At 37.4% G+C, this 13,523-nt stretch overlaps 2 protein-coding genes across 4 annotated transcripts in view; one reads left to right on the top strand and one right to left on the bottom strand.

Moving 5' to 3' along the window:
• The window catches only part of LOC146001925 (brachyurin-like), a 74,446-nt gene that overhangs the window by 43,530 nt on the left and 17,393 nt on the right, over positions 1–13,523 (bottom strand). The window lies entirely within an intron of this gene.
• Positions 6,685–13,523, top strand: part of LOC146001926 (trypsin-1-like) — a 33,355-nt gene continuing 26,516 nt past the window's right edge. The window contains exons 1-2 of the mRNA XM_083139645.1: positions 6,685–6,805; positions 10,066–10,192. Of these exons, the coding sequence (XP_082995771.1) occupies positions 6,761–6,805; positions 10,066–10,192 (172 nt within the window). The 5' untranslated portion in view covers positions 6,685–6,760. The remainder of the gene's footprint in view (positions 6,806–10,065; positions 10,193–13,523) is intronic.

Genomic DNA, 13,523 nt, shown 5'->3' with positions numbered 1-13,523 from the left:
CTAGTAATGTAAATGACAAAATATCAGCACATTATTTTTTATATTGGGAACAGGGCCTTCTCACGGAAAATGAAACGTGAATATGAGGTGCGGAATTCCTATGCTAAAGAATAAAACGAATCACTTAGAAGTAGCGCTATGTCACGTGCCAGTTTCAGACGACACAATGAATGTTGCAAGAAGGAATGGTTTCTCGGAAGCGACGATAGATGGCAGCACGCCATATAAAGAAGAGCAGAGCTCATTGTACAAACTAGGAGCGGAGAAGAGCGATTATATATATTATAGTAAATAAAAAATATATAAAGGAAGAGTATTAAAATTATAGAAGAAGTGAATAAAATGTTGTATATAGTAATTTAAAAGAATTAAGAATATAGCCATATATGAAACGTTTAGGAAAGTCATTAAGCGAGCAAATGAATTCAGAAAGGTATCTCATCTCAATTTTTTTTTGATTCTCTGACGAGTAGAACATCGTCAGCTTTTGCATTTGTCCGTTCCCCGGTGGCGCTGTGGTCAATTAGACGCCCCTAAGCACTTTACGGTTGCGCTTCTTTTTAGTCGCACTGGGCCATTGGCAGCGCTTGTTATTAGCGATCCTGGTTATTCCCCTTTGGTCGTTACATAGGAGGTGGCGCTAGTGTCAGTTTAGTCGACCCTACTCCTTTATATAAGTATAGCTTGTATCGTTTGCCAAAGAAACGGGGAAAGGGAAAGAAAACATATATAAGGCATAAAAGGAAGCGAGACGACGCAACTAGATTTCTTATATATAGAAGAAATAATAAAAGAAGTCTTTTCCATAATCAAAGAAGAAGAAGCCTATTCTATGATCAAAAGGAAAAGAAGAAGAAGCCTTTTCCATAATCAAAGAAGAAAAGAAGAAGAAGCCTTTTCCATAATCAAAGAAGAAAAGAAGAAGAAGCCTTTTCCATAATTAAAGAAGAAGAATCTTATTTCTATAATCAAAAGAAAAGAAGAAGCCTTTTCCATAATCAAAGAAGAAGAAGAAGCCTATTCTATCATCAAGAGAGAGAAGAAGAAGAAGCCTTTCCATAATTACGAAGAGAAAGAAGATTTCCTTTCAAGAAGAATGTAACCGACGTAAATTTTCGATATATTTCAATGTCGCTATATATATTTTTTCTCTGTATTTTGTATAGTTCTCAGAATATAGATCCGCATTTAACTATATCCTCTTGGCTATAAAACGCTTTCTTATTTGGAATTCTCAAATAAAGAACCTATCCCCTGAGATTAAGATATCTGTAGTCGTGGTAAATAACAATTTTAAGTACGTTCCTCAAGGGCGTAGCATTAGTGGCGCCCATAACGTGGAGCTTTACCTTACCCACGAATGAGAGGTAGCAGCTATAGCATCCGAAAGCATATGAGTTATAAATGTGAAAACGCTTGCCTTATGATGGCATTGCAATTTGAGCTGTGGAAGTCATCAACATAAATTTCCGCAGCTGAAGATAAATTAGACGTAATCCTACTCTAGGTGAACTCACGATGCTAACAGAGGTTGCGTTTGGTGGCCACTACGCAAGAAGTGCTGCCATCTATTAAGTTTCCTCCAAACTAAGCATGGTCCAAATTGCACGCTGATCCAAAATATACGGCGTCCCTTACTTTTTCCCGACAATGATCGACGTATACACCTGTTATAATTTTAAATAACGGTATACCTGGTAAGAAGTACGACTTTCATCGGTGTATATACTTTGTACCGCAGACATTCTACAATAGGGAGACCTTTGGTTTTGCCCCTCCTCCTTTTCATTTCAAGATAACGTGAGACCTGATAGGAGATACAATCAGGGGCTAAGATAACAGTATGCAAATTATCCAGCACTATTCTATTTTCAGCTAAGTTTTTTCAAGGAATGATATTGTGCTGTTACTGAAGCAAATGTTCTCTGATCGTCATTTTTTTTCAATTCATGACCGTATTATTCTAGAAAGCAGAGTGAATGAAAATGGTTATGGGCATTTCGCCTATTGTTACCTTCCCTGTACAGTCAATGGCAAAGATAATGGTGGTAAAATTGTACATCACTGCTTCCTGTGTTGTTCTCAAATATGAAATTCTACTGATGTGAAGCAGATATCCTCCGCTTATTGACGTTTTTATTTCAATTAATGAACATCGCAATGTGGAAAACAGACTGACAGAAAATGGTGATGGGAAACTCCCCATTTTTCTTTTGCCGTCGGGTGTACATCTTATTAAGTGTACTTTGCCCACACATCCTTGGCTATGTTGCTCCCTTTCCTTCGAAACACATCTTTCGATTTCGTTCCTGTTCCTGGAAGTATCTATCTCTTGTGAAAATTCCAGTTAAATTGCTCTAAATCGAAGTTAGTTTCGTGGTCACATGATTAGCTGACTTGCCACGGGCTTATCTTCAGCCACGAACTATATTTCAAAAGCTTTATTATAAATTTACTGAGAAAGTGATGTGTCCCAACAGTCCTCTAAGTACTTAGCTAAAAAATGTAGGTTAGACGAAACTTCTGAAAATGCCAAAAAATAGAATGATGATTTTGGTAGCAAGGATGATAGGATATTTGTATTCCGTATCTGTTTCCAAATTTTTAAATGTTGCGAAAAACTACTAACTGTACATACATACAAAATTTAAGGGAGATTTAGTCGCGACAAATTTTTGGGCATTTTTAGCTGTGCGGTGTCATTTAGGGATGGACGATATCGGAAATTTGATATCGCGATATATCGTCAAGAAAATATTGCCACAGACGATACGATTTTTTTCCGTATCGTGATATGGGCGATATATCGCTGACATGTCGCTAAAATATCGTGACGATATATCTCTAACACGATATACTGTATATTTCTAAATATCGTGACGATATATCGCTGAAACGATGTAGGGGAAGCGGGGGCAACACTTAAAATTTTCAACTTCAAAAAATTGTATAATTTTTGCTTTTCAACATACGTGCACGAACCTTTGTAGTTGAAAGGCGGGATACATTCCACTTGCCCAGAAAATTTGAGAACCTCGACACTCATGTACTTTTATTGGAAATTTAAAATTTCCAAACACCTAACTTTTGTTGCAACACTTGGAAACATAAATGAAAGTAAGAACGAAAATCTTAATTTATTTAACAAATGATACAAAAAACGATATGAATATTATGTTAGAAACTGTTCAACATATGTTGACATTGTAACAATATTTTAAACTTCAAGTAGGCCTAGACCTAAATTTAGCATATTTGTGGTTTATAAATGTACGCTAGATAAAGGAGTATGCAAACAAAAGAAACAATTTCTTCAATCTGAGAAACAATGAAGACAGACATAAAACGCATCTTCTTTCGCACATTTCTTGAAATGTGCCCACCCGTCACACTCTATACACTGTACCCACTCCCTTCCACCTGTTGCAACTTACCCCTCACCCACTTTACTTAACAAAAGGACGAAAATGTCTTCAACATGAATCTCATTGTAAACATGGCTGTTATTCTTTTACAGGTAAAAGTATACATGTGTATCATTAATATCAACATAGTCAACGACAGTTACTTGTCCTAGTCGCCAGTCACTTTAAAATAAAGTCTTCAAATTTTACTCACATGGTCTGAAACCAACAATTCTTCTTTCCTGCAACTGTTATCAGATCGCGTGCACCAACAATCTAGAACGTTTCTTCCTCCACAAAATGCGCATGCGCGAAAGGTAAGTTCGTTCTCGTAACTCTTCAAGTTGAGGAGATATTAACAGTGTTGCAACCTACCCCTGTTGCAACTAGCCCCCGCTTCCCCTACTGTATATCGCTAAAATATCGTGACAATATATGGCTGACACAGTATATATCGTGACGATATATCGCTGACACAATATATATCGCCAAATATTGTGACGATATATCTCCAAAACGATATATATCGCCAAATATCGTGACGGTATACGCCGACACGATATATATCGCCAAAATATCGTGACGATATATCGTCTAGTTGATATCGCCTGCACGATATTTTTTCAATATCTCGATGTATCGTCTGGACGATATGTCGCCCAAAACTAGTGTCATTCCAGCAAATGTTCATGGAATGTATAAGTTTTTAATATTAAACAAGGACAAATAATTAAGTTATATTTTATGTATTACATACAGTAAAACCTAGTTAATCCGGACTAATGGGGAGGATAAATTGACCGGTTTAATAAAAGTCAGGATTAACTGAAATAACCTAACAAAAAAGTAGAAATTGCATTAAAACTCAGTTTATAGCAACAAAAGACGTTTATTATGGTGTATTTAAAGGGCATAGGTCTAAATACACTATACAGTACACGGGAAACAGAATTTCATCAGTGGCTGACGGCCTTTTCTTTGGGAAGTTCTCTTGTTGACTTCTATCCACATTTAAAATCTTGCATTCTGCTTTCTTTATTTTGGCCTGTCCGGCTTATCGGGATCGGGATTAATGAGGTTTTACTGTAGCTATATCAATACAGGATAACAATTCTCGAATTTGCATTTGTATGGTATTTGTCCACTGCTACTGCAGAATTACTTCAGTAGGTATCTAGCATCAATCTACTAATGCAAGATATGACGTCACTTCCGTCCGCCGAAGGTTAAACGTGCAAGATCTTGCAGCGAACTGGAATTATATGGGAATGAATTTAAATTTAGCGATATAGTTTGCTAATGAAAGGTACAGGAGTAATAAGATGTCAATACAGAAGCCTGGAGGATAGAAGAATGCTCTAAATGCGGGAACTCCCTAATGAGGAGTCTATCGAATGTAATGTGGTGGACGTCAGCAATAGTGGCATTAAGCCTGTTCCAGATATGAAGGCTTTGGACTCTGGAAGTGCGGCAAATGCTGACACGAATTCTTACACGATATTCACGCGATTATTTGACCTTTTGTTGAAAAAATATTTTTGTCATTGGTCTAGGGGGCGTTCGCGGCACCCTTGGGAAAGATATTTAAAAATTTGGGGCACCCTTGTTAGAATTATTTTCAATTTTTATCTTAAATCGAAGTGGAATATGTTAGCAGAGAAGGCTTGCTTGCACAAATATGAAGTTGAAAAGAGCAAGAAATTAAGAAGAGATGAAAAGTTTGACAGATCTGAACTGCAGACCTTCAAGAACTAAGCTTTCCTTAAAACCATTAATTTCTTTGGTTGAGGAAATTATTGTTTCCTGTCGCCCCTGCATTGAAACATTCAGTTCCCTTAGTTCATTAAAAATATCTGCCAGATACGACAGTTCCAAATACCAAGAATCACTTAGGCCTCCTCGATGGCGCAGTGGTAGCGTCGTCGTCGCCCTGTAATCAAGGGATCCCGGGTTCGATACCCGGTGGAGGCACATAGTGGTTCGGATTCTACTTTAAACTGTAGGTCCAGCCCCTATTAGCCTTACTGTGCATAATGTGGACTTAAAACTCAAACCAAAAATAACTTTAAAAATTTCTTTATTTTCTTGAGAGTAATTATTCGACTTAATATTTCTTCTGCCTACTTCCAATTTTATTTTCTTTTTTCGTTTTTTTCGTTTATCGCTAAAATATCTCGCGGCATACCTAGGTCGATCTTGTGGCACCCCGTTTCGGAATCAATGGTCTAGGGTAATAAAATAACCAAGTGATCAATTTTTGGTGCCTTTATCTTATATATTGTTAGCACAGCGCGCTACGACGTCGAATCCCGGCATGGGTATGTCTGTATTCTTTGTGACTGTCACCTATCACACCATCACTCATCCTCATCTTCGCCATTACCCAAAAGTGGCAGAAAAGCGAAGTAAAATAAACCAAATCAATCAATGTACAGGGTGGTGGTCCAAAAGTATGCAGACACCCGAATAAAACATGAATGACACAATAAGAGCAACAATAAGCATACCGTTTTAGTCGTGAGAAAAATTACTTTTCAACTGAGGTGTCACAAGCTATGGTTACCATTTAAAATTTTGAAGTTAAAATCAATATGACAGGTTTCAAAATGGTGTCCATCATCACATACCCTATAACATTTCACCCACCCCAATTACATACCTACAGTGTTAGTTCTGCGGAACAGTATGCCGGCCCGGTAGCTCAGTGGTTAGAGCAATGGCACGGTATTCCAGAGACCCCGGGTTCGAGTCCTGGTCGAGCCTGCATTTTTCGCTGAAAATTTCTATATGTTATTCAACTTTTATTCGGGTGTGTCCACACTTTTGGACCACCCTGTATGTTGTTACCGAAGCCATAAACGGTATGTAGATTTATGTTCTACATCATCGACATATATGCATGAAATGCTGTGGAGAAGCCATTTATAAAGGTCTGTTCAACAGTGTATATTTCTATGGAAAATATACTTAAAATAGAAGTTGTAAAGTGCAAGGATAACATATCACTTTATTGTGAGATTTAACAGAGACGTCACTCAACAGAAGCGTCTAAAAAACCCAGACATAAACACACTCCACAATGTTATCCGGCTCTTTATCTGCAGAACAAACACAGATCTCTACCTTCAAGAGAAACTCTTTCAATTGCTATCTCAAGAAGTGCTATTGGCCAATTAGCCTATCTAAGTATACAGTGTACTTAAAACAAAACAATCAATGGATTTCATTGTTATCGTAGTGTATATTTTTTGTATTGTAGCAGCACAAAGTCAAAGGTGGAGCCGGACAGATAATTACAGTACATAAATACAACTTTCGTTGTTAAGCGATTAGTTGGAAAATAGTCGATCACCAACATGAAGTTTCTTATTGTGATACTTGCTTTGGCTGCATTTTCAGAGGTGAGATTTATATATTCAGGAAAGATCAATTTATTAATGACGTAATCTGTCTTTTAAATTGTGAGACAAGCTTGTCAATGTTTCTGGATTATCTTTGTTCCCGATACACTCTACCAAATTTACAGTCTTTGGAAATCCCATGATAATAATCTTTATCACACATAAAATAATAATTTGATATAAATATTTCAAATAAATAATATTTTTACAGAATAATTGTATGCTTACAATTCAATTTGTATTTTGTTACAAATATCTCTAATATAATTTTGAGTTTTATATTTGCATATATCGAAGATATCTTTTAAAAATATATTCAGTTGTAGTGCGACAATTCTTACCACGGGAAAATTCGCGAAATTGAAGTGCTTGTATTGTGAAAAAAATAATGGTCCTTAAGTGTCGGTAAGTTTGCTTCTATACACGAAGCCACGAAATTTGGCGGCAAGAAAGTTGTGGTGTGCTGGTGCCACTTACGGAAAGTGCGGAGCGAGCCAGTGCCAAAAATCGCTGGTTCCCGCATGCGATGTGGCAACGTTGACAGTGCAGCGTTGCCTAGTTCAAGCGTCAATCATTCATTTAAAACGAATAGATCTGTGTCTTCCTTGATCTTTTCCTCTTTTGTTTCGTGTATATTACGAAGGCCGACTACAGAACGAAAGCAGGATTGTGCAATTACGCGTAAAAGAAGGATTTCTGCATAACACGTAAATTACGCGTAAAATACGTAAAAACAAGAACAAAACGTAAAAAGTAAAAGAAACCCTTTTTCTTTGCGATGGTTATTGTTATGTATGGCAGTTGGCATTGGTAGAAAACAAAAGAGGTTTTAAAAAACTTTCCATCCCATTTTGTACGTGTTCGTGTATTGGAATTTTACAAACTTCCATATTAACATTCACATCATAATTAGTCTACGCAATTGTACAATACAGGCGCAGTGGTAGTGTCGTAGCCTTGTAATCAAAGGGTCACGGGTTCGATTCCCGGTGGAGGCACATAGTGGTTCGGATCCCACTTTGAACTGTAGGTCTAGTCCCGATTAGCCTTACTGTACTGAACAGCTTTCTTTTGCTATATTAACCTGAAAATAAATCTTGGAATGAAATTTGGAGACTAAATTTCGGACGCGTTACTTATTCAGCGTTACTTATTATACAGTTACTATTATTTTTTGCACTGTGACGTAACTATAACGTCGTTGTGTTTATTGTTCACCGAAGATTTCAAGTTAATGCTATCAATTTTACGTTAAACAGGTTACTCAGTAAGTTAGCTGCCTTTTTTGCAATATCTTGGCGATTGTTGCAACGTTATTATTGTTCGGTAAGTGCGACGTAGAATCAGGCCCAATTTCGTCTTAATCCGGCTCTGACTGTGCATAAAGCGGACTTAAAACAGCAACAAAATTAACCAAGTGTACAATACGCATTAAAAACTTTAAAATCCAATCCAAATAAATTGTTGTTAATCGTTATATTATGTCCATGACGTATATATCAACACGTTTCTCAATTTTGAAAAACATTTGAAAGAATAGTTCGGTTTTCAAAACTCTGTTGGTGAGAGTAAGGGCGTGAGGTGTCTGTGTAAACAACCTTCAGAAAATAACGATTTTTTGTTTAAGTATGTGAGAAAATTAAAGTTTAAAATGTAATATAATGAAAGTAGTTTTTAAATTACTATTTTACACAAGAACATTAGTTTTTTACACCTGCGTCAATAAACTGGTTTTCTACGCGAAATAAATTACTAGTAAACGCGTAATTTACGTAAAAAACGTAAAGAGTAAATTACCTTGCCAACTCTGTCCATGGTCATAAACTTTCGAATAAAATTCAGCTGTGAGCAGGTCGATCTGGCAACAGCGAAATAATTCTTCGTCGCCTAGTTTCGTAGCAGCTCGTATAGACATTTACGGTTGCTGCCGATTTTTTAAGTCAATTTCCCATACGACACAATTATGAAAGTGTGGTGCGGAAAGTACTAACGTTTTCAAACTGTAACCAGTACGATATAAAATCCTATACGTAAACAAAACGGATCCGTTCTACATAGTTTATTTTAGTGTAGATTCTATGTCTAACAAATTGTTTCAAGTTTAACTATTACTTCAAATTATTATGCTTGTTCAAGATAGATCTTTCATAATCAGCAATCTGATTTGATCTAGAGATAATAGTTTAAGAGTTTTGACTCATTCTTCCAGGTCTCTGATATGCCGTGTCATTCAATAGCGTACGCAGGATTCTTTTACGAAAAGGGCTGGAATTGTAAAGTTGCTGCTGTAAAATTAGCTGCGTTGTAAATAGGTACGGGATATTTTTAAATACCATTTAAAAGTTGTTCAAAGACAAAAGTGGTAATCTTGGATATTGAAACTTTAGTTTGCATTTACCACCGATCTCCTTACTGCATTTATTTGAAAATATTGATTTTCTCAAACGTTTTGGAGGGGCTGTGGCCCCACCAGTTCCAGCCGACCTGCGCACGCCGATGGTGTTTTCGCTGCCACTTTTCTACTTGTGGTGTGTTCCATATTTACACTGTACGGTGGGATGCACAAGTTTTGCTCGACAATTTTCATTAAATTTTATCTTTAATCCTATGTGTTTTTAAGGAATTGATGATTGTTTTTACTGTTAAGCAGCTTGCTTAGCATTTCCTTTCAATTCTTTAAGGTCTCACTGCGTAAAGCAAAGAGATTGAAGGCGATGACGGACAATTTGCTTGGTAATACCCATAAATCCTACTGTATATCTCCGATGTGTGTCAAAAGAAAGTTAAGAATGTTTAATAGCATTTATTAATAAAAACAAGTTAAGTAGTGCACAACATCGCTACACTTGTCTTTAAAACTTCAATTTAATGTTCTATCACTGTATAGTTTGTTAATGGTTTTTGAAAATTGTATTGAAAGTTCAAACTTGTTAAATGTTACTCCGTAGTAAGGACAATGGGATCCACTAGTATTGCTCGGCAAATGTCCATGACTATTTTCAGTAATTTTTCTCTTACATCCTATGTGTTTTATGTCTGCTGGTGCAGAAGTTGTCAGAAGCTTGTTCTGAGTTCTCATTTAATTCTTGAAGCTCTTATTGGGTCAAATAAAGTGCACGAACATGGTGATGGACAATTTGCACGGTAATACTCATGGATCCCACTGTACGTTGTATGATATCGAATTTCAATGAAGCAAAATTGTAGACAGATGATACAGCGACACTCCACTAAGCGAGCATCATCTTATATTTCTTTAGGCAACCAAGAAGGAGAAATTATTACCTCGACCTACAACAGATGTTGTAAAAGAGAAGTCTGTGACGTTTGGCCAACTAAAGAGGTCCCAGGTTCCTTTCCAGTTCAAGAAAGGGTCAAAGGAAGTTGGTAAGGGGTGCTCTGATTTCATACCTTATGACGAACTGTCATAAGGTATTCTGGAAACTTAAGTTTCGTGTGTGTTTTGCTGGGGTAAAATAGCCCAACTCAGGTCCAAAGACGATGAACTCGTCTAGTGCAGAGAATTCACGATAGGTGGAATGCCTATGCAATATGAAAACTTTGTTGCTTTAATAGTTACGCGAAGAATCGCTAGATGGCTCTGACCGTTGTGCGCATTTGAATTGTAAATTCCTTTGTTTAAGATCCGATTTTCTCGCGGTTTCCTTATGCACAAGGACATTTTGATGTGTCGGTCACTGCACGCATGGGCAATTCGCAGTTATGGCGCAAAATAATAAAATATACAGCGTTTTGATCTAGATGCCTTTGGTTAATTATCAGCAAAAAGTTTATCTTATTGAGCATTACTCTGGGTTCCTTAACGCATATACATATCTGTTAATGTGTGGTATTTAAATTATGAAAAATTGTTGTTTGGAAAAGACAAATGTGCTCTGCAAAAATGACGAACAGTGATCGATGGGGGTGTGCAGTGGTGGAGAAGGACTTCCGGAAGAAGAAACATGGAGTGAACAGAGCAATGTCACTACAGTGGAGGAAATCAGAATTGTTTCCGTGCTTCAGGGAGGAATCTTATATCTGCAGTTAGGACAAAACGGCAGTTAATAGCTTGAAGTGAAAGCACATCGCAAAAATAAGTGTTGGAAAGGAATGGAGCTCTCGGGGAGAGAGAGGTAAGAGTGGACTCGTGCGTGCTGGATTCGTCGTTCCCGACACACCAGGTGAGGAAATTAATTATCTTAAGTGACTTTGAGAGGAAGAAAATTCTCGAAGATCGTGTTTACAACGTTTAAGCAAAGTTGTTTATGAGATAGCTATCTCGCGTGTGTTGAATTTTACGGGAAACGGTACTAGTACACGTCACAGACCATGCGTTATTTACAAAATGGCCATCGACGCCATGTTTGAGAAGGGCTCTGTGCACACGTAAAACGATTTATTTTCGTGCAAGAAACGCATAGCACTAATCAAAATAAACGAGGAGCATGTTCCCAGATTGGATCTATGTCAAAATAGGAACTAATTAGGACTTTGTAATTCCTTATATGGCATTAAAGGTGCATGCTATATGACTATGATGGGTAATTTTCGTTCACGTATCGACAGTTTTTATGTTACGTCTCTTAATTAATAAGGACAGATTGTTGATGCTTTAATACGCAGGAAATATGTGTTAAATTGAATACAATAAATAAGTTTACTGTTTCTGATGTTCATATTTACGTGCTAAAATATTTTCTTCCATTTGTATTTGGTGTTTATGAAAATGTTTAAATGATTAATTCTTCTCTTTCAGAAGGGGGGAATTTCGCATGTGTAAATTGGGTTATTGCTGTTGCTATGGAAAGGGGTTATTGATAGTTGTAAATTATCTGAAATCCTACTTGAAAATCTGAAAGTATAAACTTTTAATCTCCAGCGATCTGCACTCGTCACCAGCGTTACCAGGCAAAGTTGAGATTCAGTTATTGAGTCGTGGATAACTGAACTAAATTAATAAATTGAGCGAATGTCATTTAGCTCGTCGCAAGATTACGAGGACTCAAGTGCAGAGGGGTTGCGTTATTGAATTTTTTGTTGGGTTTCAAGTAGGTTAATCTTTAGTTGGTTAATTGCTGTTGTTAAAGCTAATATTAACAATGGCAACTGAGCAGGAACCGGTTACATTAGATTCCTTGTTCGCCTTTATTAAACAGAGTGAGGAAAGGAACAAGGAATGCACTGAGTCACTCAAATCAGAACTCAAATCAGAACTCAGAGACAGCAATCAGTTGCTCAAATCAGAACTCAGAGACAGCAATCAGTTGCTCAAATCAGAACTTAATGAAAGCAATCAGTTGCTCAAATCAGAACTTAATGAAAGCAATCAGTTGCTCAAAACAGAACTTGCAGCTCATACTAGTAAGGTAGTGGGTAAACTGCAGTCTGATCTAGAGGACACCAGTAAATGCATATTAGAGCTGCAGCAAGATGTTATAAAGACAAGTGAAGGTTTAAATGATCTCACGTTGTCGGTCTCTCAATATAGGGTAGAATGTATGAATAGGGCTGAGGGGTTGGAAGCAAAGTATGAAGCACTAGCAAAGAGGTTGGATTCAGAAGTTCTGGGAATGCATGAGTCCTTGGATCAGATGAAAATTGAGAAGGCAAATGATATTAAGTCACTGGAAGGGCAAATTGTAGAGAAAGTGTTAGACAAGATAGGGAGTAGGGATAGGAATTTAGATCAAATATCATCAAGCTCACAAATTGGAAAAGTTGTCAATGAAAGTGAGTTAGCTGCGATGAAAAAGGAATGTTCTTCTTCATCTCAGACAGTAGGACAGACATTCTCTCAGAACGTAGATTCGGGAACTACTGTTCTTAACACGTTGCCTACGGAGGTCATGGTGACATTGAAATCTCTTGAAAGCTCCATGGATAGGTTCAGTAAAGTTCTGACCAACTGGGAACAAGATGGTTCTAGTATTACTCAACATCTTCGAATCAGTGGCGGCAAGCAATTGAATGAAAAGGGTCTCAAGGGTTTGGGGTCTGGGTTCGAAAGGGTGGATTGTGTAGATAAAGCTACCTCAACGGACGACTCAGACGTTGTTACTGTTAAGCAAAATAGCAGGACTAAATCATTTCCTTGTCATGATGTGGTGAGCACCGAATCTACATCTGATGCTGAAAAACCGTGGAAGGTCAATTCCACTTTCAGCAAGAAAAGCTACATTAAGACTAGGCACAAAAGAGCTAAAGTTTTGGGGTCTCTAGTAAAAGCCGAGAGTGAGGGGAAGGTGTTAGAAGGTGTCAAAGAACGGTCTGATCGTAACCAGAATCAGGACGCGGTTCGTGCCAAAGTGTACAGCATAAAGCCTCAAGACTTGTTGAAATTTCCGAAATTCAATGGGTTGATCACCACGATAACTCCATCTGAATTTTTGGAAAAGGTTGAGGAACTGTTAGAATTATATGGTATAGACTCGATGCAATACATAAAGTATGTTCCGAAATTATTAACGGATAGCGCGAAACTTTGGTTTTCGGAGAGGAAAGCTCACTTAGTCACTTACGAATTATTCAAAACTGAATTCATTAACCATTACGAGAGTTCCAGGTGGCGTAGCTCCTGTCTTGCAAAGGTATTGAACTCGCCCTATCAAAGGACCTCGGAGGAGAGTGTATTACAATTCTTCTCGAGGAACTTTAAGTTGTTACGTTCCATTCAACCTAAGGCGGAGGACTCTCATATCGTGGCTCAAATTGGCAC

This window comes from Lepisma saccharinum, chromosome 18 (assembly GCF_977018435.1).
Source record: "Lepisma saccharinum chromosome 18, izLepSacc3.1, whole genome shotgun sequence".
Lineage (NCBI taxonomy): Eukaryota > Metazoa > Arthropoda > Insecta > Zygentoma > Lepismatidae > Lepisma > Lepisma saccharinum.
The sequence above is the reverse complement of the archived record's forward strand: the minus strand, read 5'-3'. Positions and strand labels throughout refer to the sequence as shown.